Genomic DNA, 27,488 nt, shown 5'->3' with positions numbered 1-27,488 from the left:
TTTTCCCAGGACTTTCTGCTGAATGATTAAATTACGTATCCCATCATGCATTAACTGTAGACCTAATAATATGTGTTATAAAGAAGGATTTATTTTAATTAGTTGTCTGGTGGGCTGTTATTAAGGAATGAATAAAAATTATTTTGTCATTGAGATAAAAAGCACAGCTATGGCTCTGGAGCACTGCGACAATGTCTTGAAGTTCCAGAAGAAATAAAAGGAAAAGCTTCCTGTCCTTTTCTTCCGTTGCTGACATTGCAACCTAAATAGTTATTTTTCCTTCCTCAGGCTATCAGGCTGTCTCTTGAGCAGTCTTTGCCTCCTGAACCAAAGGAGGAGAGCACAGAGTCTGTCAGCAAACTGCGTATCCGGACGCCCAGCGGAGAATTCTTTGAGCGACGTTTCCTGGCCAGCAGCAAGCTGCAGGTTGTCTTTGATTTCGTAGCTTCCAAGGGATATCCTTGGGAGGAGTACAAGCTGCTGGGCACCTTTCCGAGGAGAGATGTGAGTAAATATACCTTTCAGGAATAAATACCACTGCTTCTTAGTCCGGTGTGTTAGATGACCAGTGTGTTATAGCACAGAAGGTAAAAGACATACCTGAGTCTGTGAGAGGGCTGCCAAGCTGTGAGCAGTCCAGGTGCTGACCGACCTGTGCTATCAGATGTTACATACACAGTTGTGTTGCAAAACCTACCTCCAGTGACATGGTAAACAGTCCTCCATTTCTGAAACAAGTTGGGGACCATATTCAATGAAAACTCCTTGAATATGCTGAGGCAGCATCACTCACATCCTGTTTGAAGGAAGCTCCATGAATAGTAGCATACTGTTTAGGTCTGTGGGCTGGTACTTCTGATCTTTCTGGTTTTGCCATTTTGGTGCAATTTAATGTTATGAACAAAACTCAGAGTCAGATAGTGTCCAGTTATGAACTAATCAGTACATTCTAATAAATTTTTCATCCACCTGCTACATAATGCCAATGGATAATCATTTATATCTCCTAACTTGCAATTCTAATGATGTACCTGCTGTGCTTGATTTTCAGAATCAACACTGCTCACTGCTTACAAAAGCCAGTTAAATTCTGTTGATAAATCAACAGATATTTTTGTTCTGGCAACCAGGTTTCTTTGAAAATATACCTCTGTTTTCTGCTCTATTACAAATCAGCTTTCATGTCTTTTTTAGCCATTGTTACAGCAAAGATAAAAAATCAGTAGTTCCAACTGTGCAGCAATTACCTGGGGCCCTGCATAAAAGCTGAAGGGAACAGGTACTGCAGAAGAGATGGTTGAAGTTCAGCAGCTTTTTGGCCACAGTGCCTCAGCACTGCAAATGAGTGGAGGCAGCTCTGGACCAGCTGGGGTTTTATTTCCTGGAGGAATCTCCAGGTGACTGGTTAAGCCACTTTTCACCAAAGGAGTTCAGTAACTTGGGTTGCTTTTCCATTTTGTTTCCCACCACCTGGAGGAAGTTCAGTAGGAATAAGGCACTGATTAACATGTTTGCAGTAGTTTGTAAAAGATACCTCTTGCTTTATCATCTTGTTTCTAAGTACTCCAAAGGGGAAGAAACCAACGTCCTTAGCAAGCATACAACCTTGAGAGTGGATGTGATTTCTGACCAGTTTTGGGCATAACTCTGAACAGAACTACAGTGCTTGCAGCTCTTCTTCCACCTTGTCCTATATTGAGAATCCTAATCACTTAGACTGAAAAGCAGCATTTAAGGAATCTCATTAATCGCTAATTAACTTTACTCCTTAAGCATGTAGTATCATTTCCAGTGGAACCAAAGACTAGAAGTCATCTATGTTTTCAGGATTACTGTTCATTCAATTTATTTGACAGAAGAAAAACACTGTTTTACAATCTAAACAACGGATTTAAATATTCTCCAAGTCATTTCTCCCTACCTGTGACTTGTTTCTATTGTAGTACATATCTAATATAAAAACCCTACAGGTATATTACTCTAACTTTTTACATTTGTTTTTCTCCTTACACTGACTGTTTCTGTACTTAGTCACATCATTATCATTATTCATTCTAGTGCTGTGTAACAAACTCAAAAATCAGATGAATCACATAAGAACCAATTGAAAAAGGAGTAGAAAAGAAAAAATACCACTAAATTAGAACAGGCTTGTGTCGTCAGTGGCTTTGTGAAACTGGCAGGGAGAAAATGCTGAGGCAAAGAAAGGAGAATTTAATGGCAGGATAGAGAGCTGTTGGTCTGTTGCATGGGAAGCAAAGACCCTTCCATCATTTTTCTATGATTCCAACCTAATAATGCCTTGTATGAAGAGTCACATAAATGATTCATGCCGATTGACTCGGCGGCCATGTATGAATCCGGTTGCCGTTGTGACCACTGGAGCTACAACAGACAAAAAATATTCCCCAGGGGTTCGCTAACCACTGAGAACTATAAATGACATCTGTCATATTCCCCAGGTCTGGAGAGTTGGAAGTGTACAACTCTATGGACAGAATAATAAAAATAAGTGATTGATAAATGCCTTGGAAGTACAGTAAAAGTGTATATTCATTGCCTTAGGCTTCATGGTATATATTTTTTTAAAAATACACTGTAAGTTGTCAAGACCCTTCTAGTATATGATATGTAGCAAAACCATCAGTTGGAATCTGTGCAACAAGAACAGAGTACTTGGGATGCTTGTGCTCCAGAAAACAATAGCATTTAAAATGTCTGTTTGTATTTGAACTATACATAACATTTTTTTAAAAATGCGTTTGCAAGTATCAGAATTACTTTACTGGAGTTTTGCTGCCGTAAGATGAAAACATGTCTTCTAAAGTTAGGATTTATTTTTTTTTCCTCTCCTAATCTGTTTTACAATAACATACACACCTCCAAAAGTGTTTCCGTCTTATCAAAACAAGGGTATTATCTTCAACCAAATCAGCATTTTCTTGTAATAAACTTGTTAGGGCATTTTTACCTGCTTTTCAAAGCCATCAGTCCTGATACAGTCTTGTTGAAGTATTTTTACTTCTTTGGTAAATAAAAATTCATTAGTTCTTAGTCCTGTGTTCCAGTTGCTTACACAGATATCCTTAGCTAACTTAAAGTTGGTATCATAACCCTACTGTAAATACAAACTTCTACACATGAGTAAATACACAGATTAACCTTTTCCAGACACTACTTGTAGATTTTAAAGCAGCAGTGACATTCCAAAGCAGTTAAGCACATGCAGTGACTTGTTATTGGGTGTTTGATTGCATTGTTCTTTCCACTGGCACTGAAGTTAGTTATTAACCACCTTCTCTCTCAGTACCTCAACCATGGCAGCACTACATGTCTTACCAACAGAGTGTGCCATGAGTGAACCTGGGTCAGCAGGTAACTTGTACCTCTAACTCAGAAAACATTTGACAAGCACATCTTTCAGAGTGCAGAGCTGTATTGTATGTTCTCTGCATTATTCTTAAATACACCTGCAAAGGCTTTATGGAAGCAGATGTGTGCACTGTTAAATGTGTGCACTGATTCCAGAATTATAGTTCCCTTTCTTCCAGAAATCCATTTAACTATAACAAAAAGAGCTTACCCCAGGCATATTAATGTGCTCAGTCGGCCTTCTAGTTCAGTATTTCTTCTAAGTCCCTTTCTCTTAAAAGGCCTCCCAACCTATTTTTGGTAGTCCTCTTGATCTGCCAGCTGCAAGATCCACCTTCTCCCAGTGCCCTGGAGGCTTCCAAATGATCAGTTCTCACTTACTGCAGTGGTGATCTGCAGAAGTCTTCCTAAAACCTTTAAAAACTTATGGAGTGGGCATTTCACTTAGACAAGAAACTGAAGTGCACCAGGTCTAGCTGAAACTGTAAGAGGAAAGTGCAGAAATTTACCCAAACCGGCTTCAGCTACCTTACTAGGATTAATATTGAATATTTTATGGTAACACTCAGAAAGGAAGGTCCTGGAGTGCTTTCTCCTTTTAAAAGCTATTTTTGAATGTCTGAATTTATTAATTTCTTATGAATTATAATTTCTTCTGCTCATTTCTCCTTAAGGTGGAGCATTAGTTATGTATTTGAAAGTATGCCTTCTGCAGACATGGTATTAGAGACTTAAGCTCTTTATTTACTGTATCTGGAAGCCTGGGTAAGCCAAGACTTCTACAGTATTTCACATTTTATTTTTCTGAGCCACAGCTTAGGATCAGGTGGCAGTTAAGTCACTTAAGGTTATTTAAATGCATCTAAAATGTTGCTTAATAATTCAGAACCAGTTTGCTCTGTTTAGAGTATTAAGATTTTTTAAATCCTTTTAATTAACCAATTTCAACAGCAGTTTAAATAAACAGAAACAATAAATCTGTCTCCCTTGAAAGGGCAGGAAATAAATTTGACTCAAATTGCACGTCAATTTAAATTAGGTACGATTGGGATTTCAGTAAATTTAGGGCCAGAAAATTCTTAATATTATATGGGAGTATACAGTAAGGTATTCCTCCAAACTCAAATGGGATCATTTTTTCCTGTGCTCTGGCAGGAGAAATTTCTCTTTGGTGCTCACAGTGGTGAAAATCATGTCACAGGATAGAAGTTTGTCAGCACTTGGCACACAGAGCCCTCTGAGCAGGGAATTGTCCTCTGATGTTCTCAGAGGTAGGTAGTTGTGTAAGGTAATGTTAGAGGATGATCCCTATATTGCTATGCAAGGTACTTTGATAATTTTGTGTATCAGTTCTGGCAGCTGTTCTTTGTAAGGATTATTCTGCATTTCACCCAGTGCAAACTATTTCGTTCAAATAACCTTCTTTTAAACTCATTAAGTCATGTTTAAAGTCTCTAAATAGTTCATGAAAGTTATATGTCCAGGACCATCTTTGACTCTTAACATTCTTCCCCCTAATCATCATCTTGATAGAAAAATGGGAGAAAGATGTTATTGTGAGGAAGGATTCATGTAGTGTCATGGTTATACCAAATAGCACTTTTAGTAATGTCATGTAAATCAAGGAAGTAGCTTGAATATCTGTCTTATGTGCGAGGAGGATTTCAGGTGAATGAAATATTTTTCTGATATGTTCAAAGCATTTTGAGAGTTCCATGTGATTCATGGAGTTTTTCCAGCCATTTAAATTACTGATATTTATCTTTCCTACTACATAAAGTAGTAGAGATCTCTTTTAATTCGCATAATTAAAATTTTTCAGGTCAGTATAGATTTGATGGTGTCATGTGTTTACTCTGATCTAGTTTACACTAGGCCACAGCCACCTACAAAGGTAGATGTCCCTCCTCGTCATTCACAACTGTCCTTAAGTCAATACTACCTGCCCTTGTCTTTCCTCTCTTTTCAAGATATGGTGTTATTTTATTTATTCAAGCATTGAAGTTTAGTTTAGTTAAGACACTGAGAAGTTGCCTAAGCAAATTGGCCATACCAGACTGGCATATTCCCATGCCTCTTTTTGAAGCATTATTTCTGACTGTTCTTCCTGATGACTTGTAACAGTAAAATGATTGGACTGATTAACCTTGAGTGCAAGAGAAATGGATTGACATATCATTGCAGCCAGAATGCTGAAGCATTTGTAAATCCCAGGTTTTCTTGCTTTTAACAAGTTTATTGCTCACAAAGAATAGTATCACAGTCTTTTTTCAGCACCTACAAAAACAGAGTAGTGATATTCTTGCCCTATTGAAGTCAATAGCATCACTTTAGGGAATATTGAGCATATTTTGCTTCTTGAAATGCCATGTTTACTTTTGTGGAAATGTAATTTCCATATAGGTAGTCAGAAATTCTGTAAGTATTACAGAAAGATTTTTCACGATGTTTTCTTCCACGAAAGACAGACTTGATGTGTCTTTTCAGACCCACTGTCTTTACCTAAGTAACTGTGATATCCAGAGAGAAAGATTAAAGCCCTTCACGTATCAAGTCACTGAAAGGAGATCTCATCTCATCTCATAGATGTGAGTTTATTCTAAAAAAGAAATAGAATTGCATTCTGTAGATCAGTATAGTTTCAGTTCTCTTACAGCAGCTCTGTTTGAATACAGGGAATGTTTAACCAATTCCGGGAAATAGGTGTGCATTTCAGAGGAGCTGTTTTACTGAAGGCTCACTGGAGTAAGCAGGCATTCACCACAGCACTGAATACAGTCCACGAACTCTCCGTTGAATCCTCCTCATTAGTTACCCGGTGACTAATGCCAACCATGTGATTAATATATTCCACCCAACATCCCTTCCATGCACATCCCTCGCACCCAAAGTGTTCTTTTATTCAGCACTGCCCCATTTTACAAAACATTTATTTCGGGGGAGGCGCGTTATTGTTCGCAGGAAGATGCCTTAGTTAAGCTGCAGAGCTTTGCTCTTGCATATGACATTGTGCAGCATCAACTGGGCCTAAGATATTTTGTACTTTTTCCCCAGAATTCACGCTTAATGTCTATTTTGTGGACTTTTTTTGACCCTTGTAGGAAGAAAATGTAATGATAAAATACCTATAAAGAGCCTTTGTAATAGTATGATACTAAGAATGCTGTGTCTGGTTACCAGAAAATTTAATGATCTCCTGCTGTTTTGGTAATTGCATAAGTAATGCATCAGACTAAATCACCAAAGCAGTCCTAGGCACTCTCTTTATTCCATTTTACCTATCTACCAATCACAATGTTATACTGTAGATATGATTGTGGTATCTTAACATCTTAATGCTTTGAACTTGTGATAAAAATCCTTTTGGATTGTTTTTTCATGCGATTATAATTAAGTGCACATGAATCCAATCCTGGGTCATTCTCCTGTGTTCCCATCCATTCCCCTTTGGGATGTATGCAAAGCAAAGTTCTTACAGTTCATTTGGAGCACTAAATGTATTTATGTGTTTTGAGACTTCCGGAGAACTGAGGCTGTTTGCTTCCTTTCAGCTCTTCATCAATCTTCACAGTGAAAGCTATAGTATTTCTGGGGATGTGATCTTTTTTTTCTGTAACTAGTATGTTTTAAAATAATTAAATACTTGGATAATTGTTAATTCAGTCAGCAGACAGGCAGCAGTGCCCACAAGTATAAAGAAGTGGTTTGCTCCCTGGCACAGAAGAAAGGATGCTTAAGATACAAATGCTCTCCTCTGTAAACCCCAGTACTTAAACCTTTTCTCTGCTCAGCAAGAAAAATGAAGGTAGATAACTTGCAGGAGCAGGTGATGGAGCTCTTCTACCTGCAGGTCCTTTGTCAGGAAAAGACCCAGTCCAGGGTATTTTGTTAGCTTCTCTTTTTCCAAGAAACCACCCAAAGAATTCCTAAACTGATCAAAGATGTCAAACCAGAAAGAATGAAGGGAGGAAAGTAGAAAATCTGAGGAGATCTTTTACAGCACCTTCCTCTTCCCTCAAAGTCTGAAGTCCTCCAGTCTTGGAGTTGTTGGCACTATGAAGACCAGCGTTCTCCTGGTCTGTACCTGCAGATGACTCCTCTGACTGATTCCGTGTTCTTGGTCTCAAGGCAACTTGTGTCATGCTTTAATGTCATCAATACCACATTAACAAAAGTCACATTATTCGAAGAGACTTTAATTAATTGAAACACTTCTGTGTTTTCACTTCTGCCAAAATCCAAAAGCCTGTTGGTTATTTTGTCATTGAAAATGAGCTGTTTGAAAGGCTACAGGGAGATGCAGTCTTTTGGTAGTGATTTTTTCAGTGAGATTAGTTCTTGGCAATAAACATAAAACAAGTATTTAGTGCTGTTAGTAACTGGATATATTTTGGCCATATTTTGGGGGAGAATTGATCCCTAAACAAAATTTCTGATCTTGAGCTAAAAGGAAGCACAGAACTACCTCAGAGCTACCCAGGTGGAGCCACTGTACACAGCACTTCCTAGGGTCTTTTATTGAACAGTAAATAAACTACAGCTATATATTTCTTTTATTACCCAGTGTTAAAAAGCCATAGGATTTGGGTTAAAAATGGTATTTTTTTAAAACATCATTTACATTGGGACTTGATTTAGTTTTGACACAGGAACGATTAGTGTTGGTTGGGGGTTTTAAGCTTTGGTTTACAAATACTATGGGGTTTTTCCCAATTAAAAACCTGAATTTTCATGCAGAATCCTGAATTCATAATGTTGGACTTCTAAAATTCACCAGATAGTTCCACTGCCACTATACAAATATAGTAACACTGAGTTTGGGCTTATCCTTGTTATTTACACTGCCCTGTCATTATGTTTAGTGTTTTAGAAAACAGAAGAGAACACAATTACTGTCTTAATTTACTGTTAAAAAAGTCAGGTAATGCAAGAGAGGTTAATAAGCCTTCAGTTGTTAAAATCTATGCAGCAAATTCTTTTTTTTATATGAATTATGTTAAGGCAGTGAAAATTTACCCTTTGTAAAGGTTGGTTGGATCTTGTGTATCTCAGAGCACTGCACAGCTTTCCAAAGGAAGAGTAGGAAGCTCAAAGTAGAGGATACAGCATCACAATTTTCTGTTTTATCAACAGCTGTTACTTTGCTAAGTAAATGGATTTTTAAACATGCTTAATCTAAAATATGTTTTGGGAAAATCTCTTCAAAGAAGTGAGACAGTAAGAGTGTGATGTATCTGGATTAAAGCTTTGTGTTTGGAACGAGACTACAAGTCTTTTACTATGACATATTTTTCCTTGTTTTTGACGGCTTTCTTCAATTCAGATGTAAATTATCTGCAAGTTTATTCAACTAAGCCTGATCTAATTGCATATATTTCTATAAAGTAACCCCACTTTGTGTGTTGCTCAAGTTGAGCGTATTATCTGTGTAACCCAGAGATATTTCAATAGGTAGAAAGGATTCACTGTATTTGTTTGTGTGTCACTCTGAAAATATAGTTTTTTAAACAGATCTGGTACTTTACCAGGTGTGCCTTTAAGTAATTTCTATTGCATTTATACTTTAGGAGGATTAGGAAAGAGAGTAAAAGAACTCTTTGTCCGTTAGATTCATTAAATGTATTCATGCGTGTGTAAGTGGTATAGAGGCTGTGCTACTTGGGAATCAGATCCTTGTCCTAGGGTGGAGAGAAAGGTGAAGGGTGTGATATTTACTGCTTGTGTAAGTGTCATAATAATTGTGTATTCGATTCTTTATTTTTAAATTACCTTCCTGGGCATTAAGCCATTTTTTTGTATTTATCTTTTCCCTACAGAGTTAGGGAGGGTAAGGAACCACACCTTCGAAATGATGAAAGTACAGCTGCTCAGGATGTGAATGTGTAATAGAACAGATTGCTCAGCAAAGGTGAAGACAGAAATAATACAGAAATTATTCTAGAAGGAAAAAGACTTTGCTATAAAAATGTATTAAAATGTTGTTTAAATTAGTATGCATTTTTATTATTGGTTTATTTTAAAAGCCAATGAATTTATTCAGAATAAAGTGTAAGTAGCTACTACATTCTTACAGAAGTGGGTATTATATATATATATATATATATATGTGCTACCTTCCACGTTTGTGCAGTCATAAATCATTTGAACTTCAAAGTGCCACAGAAATACTTCAACTAGCTAGTGCTTAGTTGAAATAATTACCACAGAATTCATTGAAACAAATACTTATTAAATAATAACTTCCCTGTGCACCAAACTGACATTGGCTATATAACAAAGCTGGAAGCCACAGCTCCAGTACACCAGAGCCCTTATAAGGGCCTGTAAAACTGTATCCACAGTTGGAAGAAAAGTGTTGTTTTACCAACCTAAACCTATTTTGGTGAAAATGAAACCTTTCACAGCTCAGTGGCAAGATCTAATGCTGACAGAAGTAAGGCCCTGTTAGCACCTCTGGTCATGTTGCTGGAAGGAGTCTTCCCTGAAGGGAGGGGAGTGTTAAAGTTTGCACAGAAAGTCATTTGCCTAAAGGGAAAATCTCCTGGGGCAGTATCTGCATTGGCCTTGGGACAGCCCCAAGTGCTCCTGCATGTTATTGTACAGAATTCTGGGAGCTTGATTATCAGTAATTTTGCTGTCACTTGTGTTACACTCTCTTAGCTTCTGAATATTGTGTCCCTCCTCTGCACCCTACACATTAAATAAGCTTGGAATGGCTTACAGTCTCTTTTTGAGGGATCTTAGTTTACATTTCATTATAATATAAACTATTTACCTTAGGAAACCCACAAAAGATATTTAAAAAATACATTCAACTCATGAGCTGGTATTGCCAGCCCTGTGTGCATACAACTGGTAGAAAGTCAGTTATTGTAGGACTTGGAGATACAGATAAATACTGTGCTTTTAGCATTTGTTGAGGCCTTTAAAAAATGCTGAATGCTTAACTTGGTGAATTTTGCAACCTTAATCAAGAACGTGTTGATTTCACCACATAGATGAATCTCTTTGAGTTTGATAGGATCAAATCAGATTCAGTTTATAAACACATGCTTAAATGATTTCCTGCGTAGTTGCTAACAACATAGAAGAAATCTTTAAATAATAAAGGTGTAGGGGTTTGGGACAGTGTAACTTATATAATGTGCAGGGCTGTTTTGGAAAGAGCATCATGCAATGGCACCAGAGCAGAGGGGTGCCAGCACTGAAGTGGGCTCCAGAATTTATCCTGTTGTCAATTAAACAAGGTACACAGATATAAATTTGATGGTATTTTGTACTTTGCAGTATGAAATAATATACATAAGTTTAAGTGCACAAAATTCAGCAGAACACTACGTTTAACACACCTTTGTGGGCTACAGCTCTTCCAAGGTCCTTTGTTATAGGGTCATTCTTTGGTTTCTAATTCTGTTTTAAAATACTGTAAGTTAAAAGGCATCTTAGGTCTTATATTTCATATATTTACAGGAGAAACCATTTCTTTTGTTAGGAGGTGTGTTCACTAATAAGGCTTCTATTCTTCATGGTAAACAACATATTTACAAGCCACAAATAACAAAGTAGAAGCTGCAGAAGGGTTGTGGTGTGATAATTAAGTACAATGGCGACCCATATGAACAGAAAATGCCAAGGAGCTAAAACAAAGCAACAACAGCTTTGTTTGTTGACAGATGTAGGAGCCATATTGTTAGTTAATTGGGTAATGGTGTAAACATTTGCAAACTCTGCTGTCCCTCAGTGAATTAAGCAGCACACTGAAATTATGAGTAAAAACTGCACAGTCCTTGTGCTGCAGGTACTCCACAAGGCTTCTAGCAAACCTTCTAAGTGTGGAGACATCGAGGAAGGGACATACATCATGCACTGTTATTATTTAAAGCACTTGAAGTTTTGCAAACCTTAAACTAGGACATGTATCTTGAATTACACTCAAGTGAATAACAGGTTTCCACATGGTTACAGTCTGGAAGATTGTGTTCAGTGCCTGGGCTTGCTTTTCAGATTTTATTTTTTTCCAAAAGTAGAGGAGACTCGTTATGTCTTTCCTGGTGTTTTTTTGGAAGGAAAAAAAAACCAACAACAGCAAACCCACAAAAAAACCAAACAACAGCAAAAACCAAAACAAAAAAAAACAAACTACAAAAAAAAAAGGGAAAACCCCAAACGGCTGCAGGATTTGAAAATAGAGAGGTCTGATTTAATACAGGCTTGAACTGAAAAGAAGGAAAATTGCTTCTCTCAGGTGCCCGATACCTCACATACCGTGAATTGCACAGACCCCTCTTTACTTCTCTCTCTGTGCTTATGTGCAATAAAGGACTGTAGCAGAATACCAAAACATTAAAAAATGCAACAAGATACTTAATTAGCATACTCCTGTAATCACAAACTTAAATGCACTACTTTGGCTGTTTTTTACGTAACGGGTTTGCTTTCGAAGATAATAACCTTTCAATAATTTAAGCAGCATCTGTGCAGGAATGCATAATTAGACTGTAGATAATAGGAATCTAAAATTGAGTCTGGTTTTTATAAATTATTTTTCTCTCTAGACATTTAGCAATAGCTCACCCTGGTACATAAAGTTTAAGAAAATACGTTCCTGCTCTGGGAATGAAAATAATGCATCTATTTGGTTTTTGGGGTTGGTTTGGCTTTTTTAATTCTGTCATTTTTTAAAAAATTCTGCTGCAGTCAGGTGAAATTACACTTATTTCAGTGGACTTAGGGAGTGATAAGCTTTGAATGTTTGTTTAAATAATAAATTTTCTCTAATTATTCAATAAGACAATAGAAATGCAAATATATTTTAAGTTTGCTTATTTTACTTCGGGGGAGAGAAAGAGAAGCAATGCTAGTTTTGTTAATTGATAACAGGATTAGTAAGTTATGCTTTTAAGAAAAATTACATTAACATTTCTTATTAATTCATGGTATTCAGTTTGTTTGACCCCTAATGTTTTCAAAAAACATTTTTAGAAAGCAGTGGCATGCTGTGGTCGTAGATGAAACAAATTTAACTGTGGAAAAAAGTTTATTGGCATGCATTTGCATTTATACTTATAGACTGATAATCTATTATTCACAAGCATAACTGGTGTGTGCTCAGACAGCAGAATAAACTAAAACAGAATTACCACAGAAAATAAGTTTAAAGATGGAAGGGAAATATCAGAAAATGGTAAGATTAAAAGAAATAATGCTCATCTTTCTACACGAAGCTTTGCAGTAGTCTTCTGAAGGGTGTCACAGCATTGGCATGTAAACTTGAATGTCTGAAGGACAACAAGACCCTTGTCATTAATTTGTCTGTATAAGTATATATGTAATTATGTAATATTTAAAATTAAATTCTATTTCCATAGAAAGACTTATCCTATAGGCAGCAATCTGGCTTATAAGTAGAATTCTGAACACGAAAGTTTCTTGATGACTCTGAACTGAGAATTACTTACATGCCTTAAGTGAAAGTCAGTAATGGGATAGTCAGGATGTTGAGCAGCTTTCAGGGTTTGGTGCTAGGATCCAAATGCTGAAGAATTGTGGCACTAATGGTGCAGGTAGTGCCCGTATCGTTATTTTCCAAATGGCATGGCATCTAACTCTCAGTGGAATTCTCCTGTATGCCCACCTGCACTAGTGATTACCTAAATACCTTTACAAATCCGATGAGGAGTCAGGATTCTGGAAAACAATCCTATAATACAACTGTGCACACCTAAGAGTCTGTATAAAGATGTACAGACACACAGTACTTTTAATGCTTATATATAGATATATACACATATACACACACACACGTAGTAAGTATCACAGCAGTAGCTGGGTTGAGATGCAGCCTCACCATGCAGTGACCTGATTTAGCATCTCACTCCCAGTGAAGAGAGGAGGGCCCTGCTTTCCTTCTTCTTGTTGCTTGATGTTTTTGCTGCTCACCTCACACTGGATTTCGTGCTGGCTGGACTTGTGCGTTCACCAGTTAGACTCGCTGGTGTGACAGAAAAATAACTAAAAGTGAACAGATTTCTCACAGCCTGGGGTCCTAAAGGTAGCTGATAAGCATCAAGTTCACCACGTGACTTGGAGCAAGAAGGGGAGTAGGAAAATAAAGGGAGAATGAGTTTCCCCTTTCAATGATGGGATCTTGTTGGATTGGCCCCACTGGTTGCACCATCAGTTTGATTGAAATTTTAGGATACTTATCTAGGGCTACAATTGCATTTTTCATTTTAACTCATGTGTTCTAGTAATCCCTGGAAAAGTTCTTTACTTTGACAAAAACAGATTCATGCCTTTATGGTAGAGAACCAAATCTTCTTGGAATTGATGTCAGGGATTCTGTTTATTGTTATTACAAAATAATGCTACTACTAATAATAATAACAGTAGAAAATAGCATATGTATTTCTTAATCTGCATCCTGGAAAATCATACTCAAAACTTCAGTAAGCACTGATGGAGGGACTCAAAAACATTCCCAGTGAAAATCTGTGCTGTGAAGATAAACAATTCAAGAAAGTTTACTTATACATATCTTTGTGTTCATGTCTTTACAGGTGACCCAGCTGGATCCAAATAAATCATTACTGGAGGTAAAACTGTATCCTCAAGAAACCCTTTTCCTAGAGGCAAAAGAATAGATCAAACAAGATTGTAGGACTAATCATCCTTTGATAAGCCAGAGGCACAGCGTCGAGAGGAAGACTCCTATCAACACCACCTTGTACTATCATCCAGCTCAATCCCATGTCACAAGTTTGCCTCTTGCAAGAATCCTGAAAAATTGAAAAAACATAGCTACTTAAAGTTTCACATACATGAGTATATGTTTCCAACCTCATTTAAATGAGCAGAGGATAAAGTTCTGCTATGAACACTGAACATTATGATTCTGTTGCTCACTTATCATCCAGCTTTTGTTATAATTAATGCACTGTTAAAATGTGAGTGATTGTTAAGTAGAATTTTTACTCCTCAAATGCCCCTTTTTCACCAAGAATTCTTGGACATTTCTGCCTGTACTTTTGACACTAGAATGCTGTATATTTGATATCTCACTGAGCCAGTGCTCTCATATATATGCATTTTATTTCTGTGTTTGAATTTCTACTTTGTCAACTAATTTAAAAAGGCAGAAAAAAAATTAATGGGACATTCTCAGCCATGAAAATTTAACAGTATTATAGTAGAAAGCATATAATTTTTGTTAGTACTTTCTGACTTCTTTGATAAGATGTAAGGTTTTGTTTGGAGAATATAGTTTGACATATATGCAAGATATTTATTTACTGGTTCTGCTTTGGGTCTCGGTTCCAATTCAGTTTAGGAAGTATTTTCCATTACACTGCAGTGTGAAACTGCTTATTGCATGATGTGAATATTTAAATAACATAAGAAATGGCCAGTACCAGAAACCTGGTATCTTGCCAACAGTTCAGGAATCAGCTGATATTGAATATCAGCTGTTAAAAACCTTTCAAATACCAGATACAAAAGTTCTTTATTTCTCATTGTGAAAGAAAGGGCAGTTCCCAATTTAGCAGTTTTCCTTCATTCTGGCACTTGCTTGTCTCCTATTACTCTGCTGGTTTAAAGCACCTTGTTTGGTTCATCAAACAATGGGTATTTTAAGGTGTGGTGTAATAAGAAATCTGCCTTATTGTTGCACACTTCGGACATTTTAACAATACATTATTGATCCCTTCTCAAATTAAAGAAATCCTAGTTCTCTTGTCTGAAATGTATGCACCAGCTACCTGCTATCTGATGTGGAAAAATCTGGTACTTCAAATTCTCAACTATAGAATGAGCATACTGAGTCTAAGACCATAACGTGCAGTTGATGCCAAACCTGCATCAAAACTGGTTTAGTTATTTTTTTCTTTTTGTTTTTTTTTTTCTCCTTCTTTTTTAGTTTAATCTCTGGGCTTGCAGGATAGTGCACAATACAGATTCATCATCTGCTAATGAAATTTCTTTTTCTTTTAAAGCCTGGCACATTGTTTTCCACCTATGTTTGTATGTCATTCATTGTGTGTATCGTAGCTAAATGAGTTCTGATTTGAAAATTTTGTACTAAGCAAAAACCAGTTGCACACGTCTTTTAGTTTTTCTTTTTTTTTTCTTTGGAAGGATGGTGATATAAAATTAAATGTATGCCTATTATTAGGGTGTTAGTGACGCTGATATATTGTTACCTTTACCAAAAATGCAAATTTCTGAGCGGGGAAAGCCTTATTCTACCTTTTATAATTCTGTAATTAGTGAGTGCTACACCAGACACTTTTAGAAGTGAAGTATCTATGACAAACAAAAGGTTTGGAAGTGTAAGCAAATCCTAATAATTTGCAGTTCACAAATAAAAGAATTCATAGCCAATAGAATGATAAATGTATGTGTGATGGAAAGCTGAATGCAGACGCTTCATTCTGAACTTTTGTTTTCTTTAAAAAAAAAATCCACCGCGTTTATTAAATAAGAAATTAACTTGGGTTGCAAATTGGGGTGATGCTGTTTCTACAAACAATCACAGTAATACATACAGCAGGATTTTAAAGTGATGCATATCTTTTTTTTTTTTCCTTCTAAGCTGGCTATTGAGGAGATGAATTGCTGAAATACTGCTACACGAAGCAAGGCGACCTTTCAGCTAACTTCTATGTTAATCTGTTTAACTTCTGTTTGATCTCATCAGGCTGTTTTCTCTCACTCAACTTTATTTCTGTATTTTGACTATATATTCTTTACTTTGATACTAGTTTTATAAAGTTATTAAATGTGGCTTGAATATTTGTTGAACTTGTTGAAGTCAGTACTCCCAGGGTTGGTTGGCCTTTTTTTTTTCTAAACTCTTTTATTTTTTCCCTCATTTTGTTCATATTGCAAAATACACTGTCATTATCAAAATGTTCTAGTGATGATTACCTGAAAGTGTTCAAAGTGGTGGCATTACTGCCTCTGATATAAAGGTATTGAGATCAGTATACAGGGATCATTCTGCCACAAAGTAAACAAGTGTATCGCTCTTTAAATAAAACGTTTATGATTTTGGTCCTTAAATACTTTGGGCCTGATTTCAAGAAGCAGCCATCTCGAGTCACCTTTCCCTCAATGCAAACCAATCCCTGTGTAGAAATATTAATATTCTGTGCCATCATTTCTGCTCTCCTAAACCATGGTATTCACTTCACACGCTCTGCTGGCACAGATAATCCTCTAGTCAGTCTAATTTCATGATTCAGTATTACCCTAAAACTCTAACTTTGTTACTACAGAGCATATCCTTGATTCTGCCTTTTTATCTGCAGGTTCCTCACATTAATGGATTACCATTAACGTGATTAATGCATTAGTTTTAAGTCTTAAAGAATTACTGTTAATGAAAGGAATCCTGTGCAACGTGTCAGCTTTCCTTACTGGCCTTCAGAGCGCTGGGGTGAATTGAAGGTGTGGGGCACACTCTGGCTTTGGGAGAAACTTTCTGCCTGTTGACAGTGATGTTTGAAATCATTTATTAGAGAACACACAGAGCAAAATTGCTGTCTCTCTGCTCTCTGCATATGCACTCTTCAGTTTAGTGGGAGTGCTGAGGGAGTTTCCGACAGAGCTCTCTTGGGGGTTTTGCCTCTTCTTTTCAATGTAGCAGAAAAGGACTTTGGCTTTCGTAAACTGTACCTACTGGGTGACACTAGAAACTTAAAATAAATTTTCAATTACAGTGATATTTCTGCTAAAAAGTAATATGATTTCACTCTTCTGAATGTGGGGAAAAATCAAATCATGATGACCGAGACTGACAGGACTGAAGCACTTCCTTGTCCAAGCTCCTGAACAATACACAGGAAGATTTTGGTGGCTTAAAATGGGGTCCACAGCAAGGACAAATCGCATAAGTAGGTCTCTCTACATGGAAGTGTCACTACCAGGCAGAACCAGATCCTGCTCGGTGCAGTCAGTAGGAAATGCTAAAGATGGAGATGTCTTTTGTGTGCCATTCCTTCCTGGAGCAAAGGCTTCCAGCTCTTCTGTCCTGGGTGTGTCCCACCCCTGAGGGCTCTCAGCACTCAGGCCATGAATCCAGGTAAGCATCAAAACCTTCCAACATTGGACAAAGCAGAGGGTACATTTTTATTTGGAAATAGTGATGGTGGCCCCCTCCTGAGGAGGAGTTTTCACTGAATTTTACTTCACACTTCAGTTTTCCCAATATTGTGAGTCTTGTGGGCCTGAGGAGAAACGAGACCCTGTGTTGGACATTTCAGAAGGCTGCTTCAACACCACTGTAGTGCAACTGCTTTTAATGTGTACTGTCCACTGTCAAAGCTGTCTGACTGCCAAAATACAGAATTCTTTATGCTTATTGGAAGGTACAAGCAGGGGCATCAGTCTTCAGACTGGCAGCTGGGTGCTTGCCTGAGATGAGCCATCCAGCCCTTTCCAGTGGATGTTCATTGCACTCATTGGTTTTTTTGGACAAAAGACCTGGGGGGAGAGACTGAATGTTGATTCTACAGCCAAGTTTAATTTTATTATTCTACTTGTATGAAAGAGAAGGCAATTGCAGTAGCCTTAATTATACTTTTTGTTCTGAAAGGGTCATGAAAGAAAGCAGAAACTGCTATGCACTGTACACAGTGTGACCCGTTGGTGTCTACCTGAAACCATTTCCCCACAGATGACAGAGGTGGAGGAATACCAAATTTAGCACTAGATGTGTCAGGGTCTAGACAGTTTTATACTCAATCTGATACAGATCTGTGCTGCTGACAGCAGAGCCACCTCTGCCTCCATCTTGCACTGGGACCAGGCAAACTAGTTAAAAAATTACGTTTTTTTCCCTGGGGCAGTTTTTGGGCTGAAGTGGCTCTAGGTGAGTGAATGAAGATAAGAAAGAGAGGAAGGCTGGGCTACTCTCCCTGACAGCTTTGCTGATTCACGTGGGATGAAATTAGTCATGGTCCTTAAAATATTTTTAATACCTTGTTACTACCTTTGCATTTTATATCTATTTTTTTTTATTTCAAGCAAATTAAATGCTATAAAGGTTTTGCTGTCTGAAATTTCTGCAAGTTTTGTGAAAGCCAGGAGCCCAGAATTCAAGGAATAGGAAGCTAGATGAAGGTCCCTTGAGTGGGTGGGGTGAAGCCAAGTCTCACTCTAGATCTGACTTATGAGTCACTCCAGACTTGTGAGAGCAGCCTGAGCACCCTACCTGCAGGAAAATAAGTTTCAACGCGTTTTAATGTCTCATTAGATACCAGAGAATTTGCTCCTTAGTCACGGCTTTTCTCTGTGGATTCTTTTATGTGTAATAAAGACTGAAGTCACACTGCAGCCTTAATATAATTCAATTAAAATGTCATTCAGCTGCTGGTTGAAGGAGGCTTCATTAGTTCCTATGCTCATAAAACTCCTGGTTAACAGGATTGTTATGTTGTATTCACTAGCAGTGGGTTTCATTTACTGTTTTTCCAGTTCCATGTTGTGACAGTATTCCACAGTTCATCGCTATTCACCTCCGATCCACTCATCTTGCATGAGTTTTTATCATTCATTAATATCATCAGCTCACTACTGATCTCTTTTTCCAGACAGTGGTGTATGAGTACCTTGAATAACAGATCCTTGGGGACATTGCTGGAATCTTTTCTCACTATGAAAACTGTTGCTTGCTGCTTCCAGCTCTCAGTCTCTGAGTAATACCCTTTTTTTTTTTCCTCAAGAAAAGATGTTTCCAGTGTAGTAAATACCACTGCAAACAACTGGATTAGTTTTCCTACAATTGCCTAGTTTTAAGAAAAGGAGTCTCTTACACCCTGAAAATACATTAGTTCCATTACCTCCTGGCAGGTTTCCTGGTTTTGATTTTCTTAATGATCTTTTACACCTTTAGTAATTGTTCCTTGATGTCTATCAGTTGTTTAGTTCTGGATTTGTGTCTTCTGAAAGTTAAATTTGCACAGATTTTCTAATTTGCTTTTCTGTTTTCCTAATTTGTGTCTGTCTTTCCATTGCATCCTTTAATGTGCTGGCTCACATGGCCCAGCTACTTCTTGTGGGCCTTCTGTAGTCTTTTTAAGTCAGATATATGTGTACTCTAAAGATCTAAGACAGTGTCTTCAAATAGTTTTGGTTACAATCTTACTCTTTTACCTGTTACTTAGTTTCTCTTTGTTATCTTACTCTTGATGCAGTTTTCTTCTTAAAAGTAAATGCTACTCTGTTTTGTTTTTTAATTATTATCATTTAGTAAACTACTGAATATGTTTTCATTTACCTCGAAATGTGGTTTCTACCATTTTATTTACCTCTATGCTTTATTTAGCCTGTTGTCACAGTCACCATTAGCATAAGTAACTATCAGTCAGGTATTTTATATCTTGTAACAATGGTATCCTACTCATGATCTTGCCTTTTCTAAATTTACAGATAGACCTAATTTGTTGTCGTTTGAAATCCCTCATTCTGTTGCAGCCGTTTTAGGAGTTTAAAAATTATTCTAATGTGTAGGTAGAATTATTTTTCACTTTTGGTAGGTCTATTTGCCCGTTTGTCTGCTCTGATTACTTAGGACTTTGATTGTGTAAGGGAAGGCAAGGGTGGCAATGGAGAAGGAATTTTTTTTAATTACAATTATAAGCTCACCGGTAGAGAGGAACTTTATAAATTATTTTGTGGATCTAATAAAGAAAAAATGAGGGAGGTATTTTTTAGAACTGAATTACAGAAAACACTCCGTTGCTGAAATACACTTCTTCAAGGTTTAGGTGAAGGTAAGTTAAACGTTGTGTGGCTGTTGCAGAACGTCTAACGTGGCAAAACCAAACCAACCAAACAAAAACACCGAAAAAAAAAAATCTCAGCCTGGACACAGATCCCACCGCGCCTTCGCACCTCAGGCCGCCGGCTCCCCCTGAAGATGTGGGCATGGAGGAGCAGAAAGGGGAGCGAAGGCACCACCCGAGGCTCTCCCGGGACCGGACCGGCCTTTCCCGGGGCTGGATGAAGCCGTCGGGGACAGAATCCAAGGGGCACCGGAGCGCCGGGCGGGATCCGCCCCCCCGGGTCTCCCCGCTCGATGCGGACCCTCCGCGGCCGCCCTGGCTCCGCACCCCGGCTCGGCTCCGCCAAAAAATAGTGAGAATTGGTTAAAGAGAAATCGAAAGAGGGGGAAATCCCTCGCGGGTGCCCGTCCTTGGCCAGCGTGGGGCCGGCGGCCGTGCCCTTCCCCGCGGGCGTGGGCGGAGATGGGGCCGCTCCGCCGGGTGCGGGGCGAGGGGCGCGCCAAGGAAGAATTGGGCATTCCGGGGAAAAAGACAAAACCAAACCAAACAGCCAACCAACCAAACACAAGGATCCACATGCCCAGGCATCTCCCCAGCGCTACCCGGTCCTACGGGGCTGGTCGCACCAGAGCTGGACGGGGACGGGGCTGGACAGTGCCGTGGTAGATTGCGGATGATCCATCGTTGACTTAAGAGAGGTCTGTGTTTGTATATGGGCCCCGTTAAATTCCGCATGTGAACTGTAAAAAGATTACAAGAATTTTTTTCCCGAAGTGCGTGTGCGTTTTGATGATGCTGTTAAACCGGCTCTCCCGCCCCTCCGCAAACGCCTTCGATATGTCTCTTGAACGATACAGGCTGTGTTTATCTATCGCATTCCGTCAAGATTATTCAGCTCCTGAGCTCCTGGGGCAATAAAAGTGGAGGGGGGGAATCCTCCGGCAAATCCGACTGGGGCTGTCATGACCACGAATAAAAATAAAAGGCTTAATCTTCTGCTTTCGGATAATGAAACAATTTAGCCTCCAAAATATGGGAGCGCTCCGATGTGCTGAGCCGGGATGGGGCCGGGCAGATGCGGGAGGAGCGCGGGGGGGGCTGCCCCGCACCTCGGGGTGCCCGTCCCGCTGCCACGGGCGGGGGCACTTCCCCACCGCTCCCGCCCGGGACCGGCCGCCGGGCCCCAGCAGGCAGGAGGGAGCTCCAGGGTTTTTAATTACACTCCTTCCCTTTGCTCCCTTCATTTTTCTGCACCCTTTGCAGCGAGACACACTTGGAATCAGAGTGGTTGTGACATTTTGGTGGCAGCTTATTGTGCGGAACACTTAAAGTTTAAAAAACAAGCCCCATAGAAGTTGAGGGGCTTAAAGCAGCCCCCTTTGTGGGGCAAGACATAGAGTTTTGATTCTGGACAATGGTGTTTCTCAAATTTCTTCCAAAAACCTGCACCCCATCTGTGATCTCAATGAAATCGCTTTTCTCTCTCCCTTCAATTCATTTGGCAAAGGCGAAGCAGATGCATGGGACGGGGTCTGAATTTTAATTATTAGGTTTTACCTGAAACAAAACAGCAAATCCTTTTTACCATGTGTTTGAAGTTAGGAGACGGGTAGGGGAATATAAAATATAATTAAAAAGCCCTCGGATCGTTAGGGAGCTGACAAGAGCCTTTTTAATGAACCTCTCGGAGCGCCCTGTAGTAAATTAGCAGAGCGGAGCTTTCCCGAGTCATTCTGGCCCTGAGCTGCTGCCTCCGCTGTACCTGCGTGCGCCTGTGAGTGCGAACGCGTGTCTCCGCGGCTGCCGGGGGGCTGCGGCACACGCGGGTGTTCCTGTGCCACGGAAAGCGCCGCGGACACGAGGGTTCCCAGCGGAGCCTCCGCTGCCCCGCAGCCACCTGCGAGGTGATGCGGGAGAGGGAGTGGGGCAGCCCGTGCCGAGCCGCCCCCGACCCGCGGCCGCTCCGTCGACCCGCTGAGGTTTCGCAGCGGTCCCGGGACCCCCCCTCCCCTTCCCGCGCATTAACTCAAAGTGCATTTAGCCATCAATAAGGTGCGAGGGGAAAATTGTCTGTCACTTTAATCCATGCCCGAGGGGCTGGGAAATAAAAAGGGAGAGGGAGAAGGAGGGAGGGAGAGAAAAGCAAAGGTCTTAAAGAGCCCTAAATCCGCAGGCGAACGATGGGAACGCGGAGCCAGGCTCCTCTCCCTGGCCGGCCGGCCGGCCGTGGGCAGTGAGCCCCGAGCAGGCAGCGCTGGTCCCAGAGCTTGAGGCCGTGTGGTTTAGGACACGACCCGCTCTGCCTCCCTGGCTGCCAGCGCAGAGCGGGGCCGGGGGCTCTGAGGGCTTTGGCCTCCCCCCGAGCTGTCCCGGCCCTCGCCGCGCTCCCCCTGAGAGAAAGGGAAACTCCTCAGCTGTGGATTCGCTCAGCTTGTCTCCCAGGAGGGTGGAAGAAGGGGAGAGTAGAGCAGGGGGGGACATGGGCACCCCCACAGCCCCCCCCCTGCCCCCGCAGAGAGCTGCCCCCGGCCGGGGCGCGTGTCTTTCCCCCTACACAGGCAGAGGCTGCTCCCCCGCCCGCCCCGCTAAAGCGATTAAGATTTCCTTCCCCTCCCTTGGGAAGCCCCAGCTCGAGCCTCAGCCAAACCCGGGGGACATCAGGCAGCGCCAAAGGCCCGAGGGAAGAAACAGGGATTTTTAATTTTTAGCTCCAACACACGGAGGAAGGGGATGGGGGTGATGGATGGATTTTTGCGTATGTGAGCTTTTTTCCTCTCTTTCTGTGTGTCGGTGTGCGTGTGTGTGGATGGGCACAAGCTCTCAGAGAAAAGAAATTTTAGAGTAACAACTAAAGGCTTTCTTGTGCAGTTATTTTAAGGGCTTTGTTCAGTGCCTGAAGGGGGATGCGCCCATTTGTTCGGGAGGGGATTCATCACATGCCCCTTTCATGTGAACCAGAGGTTAACAACCTAATGAGCACTTGGTGAAGAGATGAAGCGTGTAAAGAGCCCGATTTTCCCAAATCCTGTGCTGCTGTCTTGGGGATGTGCTACTCTAACCTCTGCTGGGCTAATAGTCTCCGCACTTCCAGCGGAGAGGCCCCGGGAAGCCCCCGGGTCCAGCCGCGCTCAGGTGGGGCAGCAGCAGCGAGGCGGCCCGGTCGCGATGCCCCGCCGGGGAGCCGGGGGGGCCCGGCCCCACCGCTACATATGTTGGGTCAAGTCTCCCCATTGTGAGCGTGTAAAAAGGTGTAAAAACCCAATCATCTGTAGCTTTTTTAAAGGGAGGGCTTACCCTGGATTTGTTGCATAATGGATTGTTAAAAAAGTAGAGGGTTGAATTAAAACTGTTCCCTAGTCACTTTTAATTAGACCACTCTATTTAATTAGCAAAGTTGAAACATGCAATTAAAATTAGCTCAGTTTAGCACATATTAAAGGAAATGGGGGACGCGGCTCCGGCTCGTATTAAAGCGAGTCGGAGGAGAAATGGCGGAGAAGTCTGGGAGTAAGCGAAATGACTCTGTGGAGGTAATTCAGCCGGCGGCCATCTGTCAGAGGACCCGCCGTGCCCCTTCATTACGACCCCGATCCCAGTGTCCCTCTAATGACCGTCCCCGCAACGCCAGCGCGATACACGCGGCCGGTGCCGCTGGATGGTGCGAAGCACTTCGAGGGCTGAACGTCTGTGTGTTTATGATGTGCTGTTCTCTAAAAGCCGGGTGCTGGAACCTGTGACGGGCCCAGCGGATCCCGAAGGGGTCAGGTAGTCCCGGCCCCGCCGCCGCAGGGTAGAGAGGAGCCCGCGTGGGGCTCTCGGGAGCCCCGAATTTCCCTTATTTCCTTCCACGAATCTTTCTCCCTTGTCGCTTTTTCCTCCCCTACTGGGAGCCAGGAAATCGAGTTAATAATGTTTCAAATACTTGAGAAGTCCGGACTAACGGGAGTTCCGTATCTCTTTCCTCTCTCCGTGATCTGAAGAGGTTGCCTGGACTAGGAGGAATGTGCCTTTTTCTTGAACGGGGGGGGGAGGATGATGGTGGTAATTTTCATTCTTGTAATATTGGTTTGGGGATAATTACTTTTAATGTCAAAAAGATTTAGTTTAATATCATCTCTATTAGGCTGCTGGGCGGATAATTAAAAGTGAAGATGATAGCAGCAGGGAAACAGATGGCATTTGCTTACTTTGATTCAGTAGGTAAATAATGAAAAAGTCAATGGCAAACCCCCTAGAACAATTGAAACCTTAAAGAGCACTAACATTAGCAGGTACTTACAAACTGTCTTCTGCTAAGAACGAGATGAAAATACACTAATCAAGAACTATATTTCTCTGGGATGATTCCGACCGCTGCGCTGTCTGCGGGCGTGTATGTCCCTTCCCCCGCATGGCAGCCAATAGCCGGGCGCTTTTTAATTAAGATTTACTACTGCAATTGGGGGAAGCTGCAGCAGCACCGTTGCTGCAGCCCTCTCAAACTTCGGCAGCGGAGCAGCCGTACATGGGAAGCCTTTGGGTGAATCAAGGCCAGTTAGGAGGGAAATAAACACCGAGGAAATCGGGGCTTCTTCAAAATAAATATGTGAAACCCCTTCTTGTGTTTTATCGAGCTGACCCAGATGTTAGCGCCGAGCCGCGGGCGCCGAATGGTGCGTTTCTGGACACTGCCAGAGCCACACGCACAGCGGGGATAACTGAGCAGCAACCGAGGAACCGCGCAACGAAACGCGGTGTTTCTGCTCGTTCCTGTAACTAAATATCGTCGACTTTCACGCGTCTGGAGGGCGCGGGCTGCCCTGATCGTGGTGGGGTTCCACCTCGGACCCCACAGCCCGGGGGGGCTCCGGAGGTCTACGAGGCTTGTCCCGAGCCCTGGAGCCGGCCCAGATCCCGGTGCCAACGCGGGCTGCCCCTCCGAGGCTCGGCCGGTGCCCGCGGGGGGAAAGCAAGGAGCTGGGTCCAAACCTGAGCTCCTCTCGTGGTTTGACGGCGGTGAAAGTTGCTCCCAGAGCCAAGCTGGGAGCGAGACCAGTCTCGGGGGCTTTAAAGTTGCATTCCACCGGGTTTGGAGAAATGAATTTCTCTTTCCTCGTCCCGCCCGGGCAGCGGGAGGGCGGCTGCTCTGTGCGTGCCTAAAACAAACATCCCTCCCCCAGAAAGACACGGGAGCAGGGATGTACAAGAAGATTTTATTGTGCCTCGTCAAACAGAAATGAATTGCAGTAGGAGAAAAGGGAGGAAGAAGGGAGGGGTGGGGGGAGAGAAACATCCACCTTCCCACTGCCTCCCGTCCATACTCTCACACACACGTGCAGGCCGGGACAGAGCTGGAGAGAGCCCCGAGCCCACGGCAAGTCCTGGCCGCGGCTCTGCTGTTCTGGGCTAACTCACAACTCAGGGGTGGTTTGTTTGAATAAATCTGTGAAATGCGCACACTGTGTGTGGTTCGCCATGAAAACTTCCAAAGGAAAATACGGACAGGGGAGAAATTACTATTATTAAAATATAAAACTGGTGAGAAGTAAGATTCCGGGCTCTCCTTTTCTGAAGACACTTCGTAAGAGAACATCAACACGGGAACGGCCCTTTCACCCACTTCCCTCCTGGAAAGTGGAAGGGCAGAGACTTCCTGAGCCCGGAGCAGGGTGCCGAGCCCGAAAGGGGGCCTCGGCTCCGGGTCGGGAGCAATCCAGGAGAAGAGCAGCGCTTCCCGGGAGCGGCGGCGGCTTCGCCTCCAGCCCCGCCGAGGCTGCTGCCGGCCCTGAGGGCGGCGGGAGAGGAGCGGAGCGTGGAAAACCGGTAAACGCCCGTGAAACTGGGGGAGATTGGGACAAATGTCCTCAAAACTTGTTGAGTCCTGGAACTGCCTTACATATTCTTGCAATTTTATTTTTTTTTTAATAAAACACAACTATTACGATTCCGCATTGATACCGAGAGTAACATTAAAAACTAGTGTATGATGAAGTGTTTTGGACGAAGAGGTGCCTGTGCTGCTGATTTTGGATAAACAGCAGAAACAGGCAGTGGGTACTTAGGCGCCCAGCGCTAGGACACTGTACCCCAGCTCTCCCTGTTACAGTGACTGGGGACGTGCTGCAGGAGCCTACGGAAACAGCCTCGGGATAGAGATGCTACACGTTGTGTGTTCAAACTTCAGTACTGCCGTTTGTGATGTTTCTAGAGGGATGAGGCTCCGAACAGAAACCACTGCACTTCACTGGCTGATTACTGACCCACTCTTGGGGGTTTCGTTTGGTTGGGCTTTTTTTTTTTTTCCCCTCTCCCCATGTCTCTTTCCAAAATAGATCGTTTTAAACTCCCATAAACGGAAAGGATAACCCAGCTCTTTAATTTAAATCAAAGCTGAAAGACAAGGGAACGGGGGAAATCGGCGTAGCCCGTGTCTGTGTTGCTGGTGATGGCAGGCTGCCTCGGGGGGAAGAAAGGAAGGTATTTGCAGAAAAAAACCCCAGCGCAACCCCAAACAACACTGCCTTGAATAAGGGAGAATATTTTTTTCCGTGTCAAGCCAATATAAAGCAATATTTTAAAAGTTTCTTGTTAGGCCTGATCGAGTTTTACGAATTCAAAGTTAAATCACATGATTAGCATAATACTCCCCGGAGAATAAAATTAGTGGTTGAGAATAAAATTAAATCGGATATTTTGACTTCGCGGCTGTATTAAATAAAGGTGTTATAACACTTAAATCACGAGGATTGGGTGGCAGCTGCACACACAGAAAGTCGGGTGGTAAAGCGCTCATTTTGTGACCAAAAAATTAAAAAAAAAAAAAAAAAGAAAAGGAGAGAGAGGGGAAGAGGGATGTAAGTGTGAAAAAAATATTGAAAAGTTGTAGAGCTCTGCAGTTGTGCTTTTCGCAACCACGGAAGGAGAGTGACCAAGGGGAAGAGTCATCGGCGCATCAGTGAGCGCTGCGTGTCCTGCAGCGGGGCTGTCCCGCGGCCCTGTGCGCTCCCGGCCGCGGAGAGAGCGGCGGGCAGGGCCGGCACTTCTCGAGCAGAGCCAGGGCTTTCTCTCCTCCCGGCTCGGGGTCCGTAGCTCGCCCACGGCCAGCCCACCCGGGGAGGCGCCGGGAGCAGGTCTCGCAGCGTGGGATCGCAGGTGGGGATGCTGAGGCGGCGGGAGGAGGCCCCAGCGACCGGCAGACAGTTCCCGCTACAGGGAAGGACTTACGGACGCATGTAGAAAAGAACTTTAAGAAGTGCCGAGGAGGATGGAGATCCCTCGTGGGAAAGAGAGGGGAGAGCCCTGGGGAAAGGAGACGGCGTTATTTCCCACCGAAGTGCTACCTCCTCCCGT

At 41.9% G+C, this 27,488-nt stretch overlaps 1 protein-coding gene across 1 annotated transcript in view; it reads left to right on the top strand.

Moving 5' to 3' along the window:
- FAF1 (Fas associated factor 1) overlaps positions 1-16,173 on the top strand; it is a 156,097-nt gene extending 139,924 nt beyond the window's left edge. The window contains exons 18-19 of the mRNA XM_051799726.1: positions 289-504; positions 13,932-16,173. Of these exons, the coding sequence (XP_051655686.1) occupies positions 289-504; positions 13,932-14,015 (300 nt within the window). The 3' untranslated portion in view covers positions 14,016-16,173. The remainder of the gene's footprint in view (positions 1-288; positions 505-13,931) is intronic.
- The last annotated feature ends 11,315 nt before the right edge of the window (positions 16,174-27,488 follow it).

The sequence above is a fragment of the Manacus candei genome, unplaced genomic scaffold (assembly GCF_025592945.1).
Source record: "Manacus candei isolate 608988 ecotype Guabito, Panama unplaced genomic scaffold, ASM2559294v1 h1tg000005l, whole genome shotgun sequence".
NCBI lineage: Eukaryota > Metazoa > Chordata > Aves > Passeriformes > Pipridae > Manacus > Manacus candei.
The sequence above is the reverse complement of the archived record's forward strand: the minus strand, read 5'-3'. Positions and strand labels throughout refer to the sequence as shown.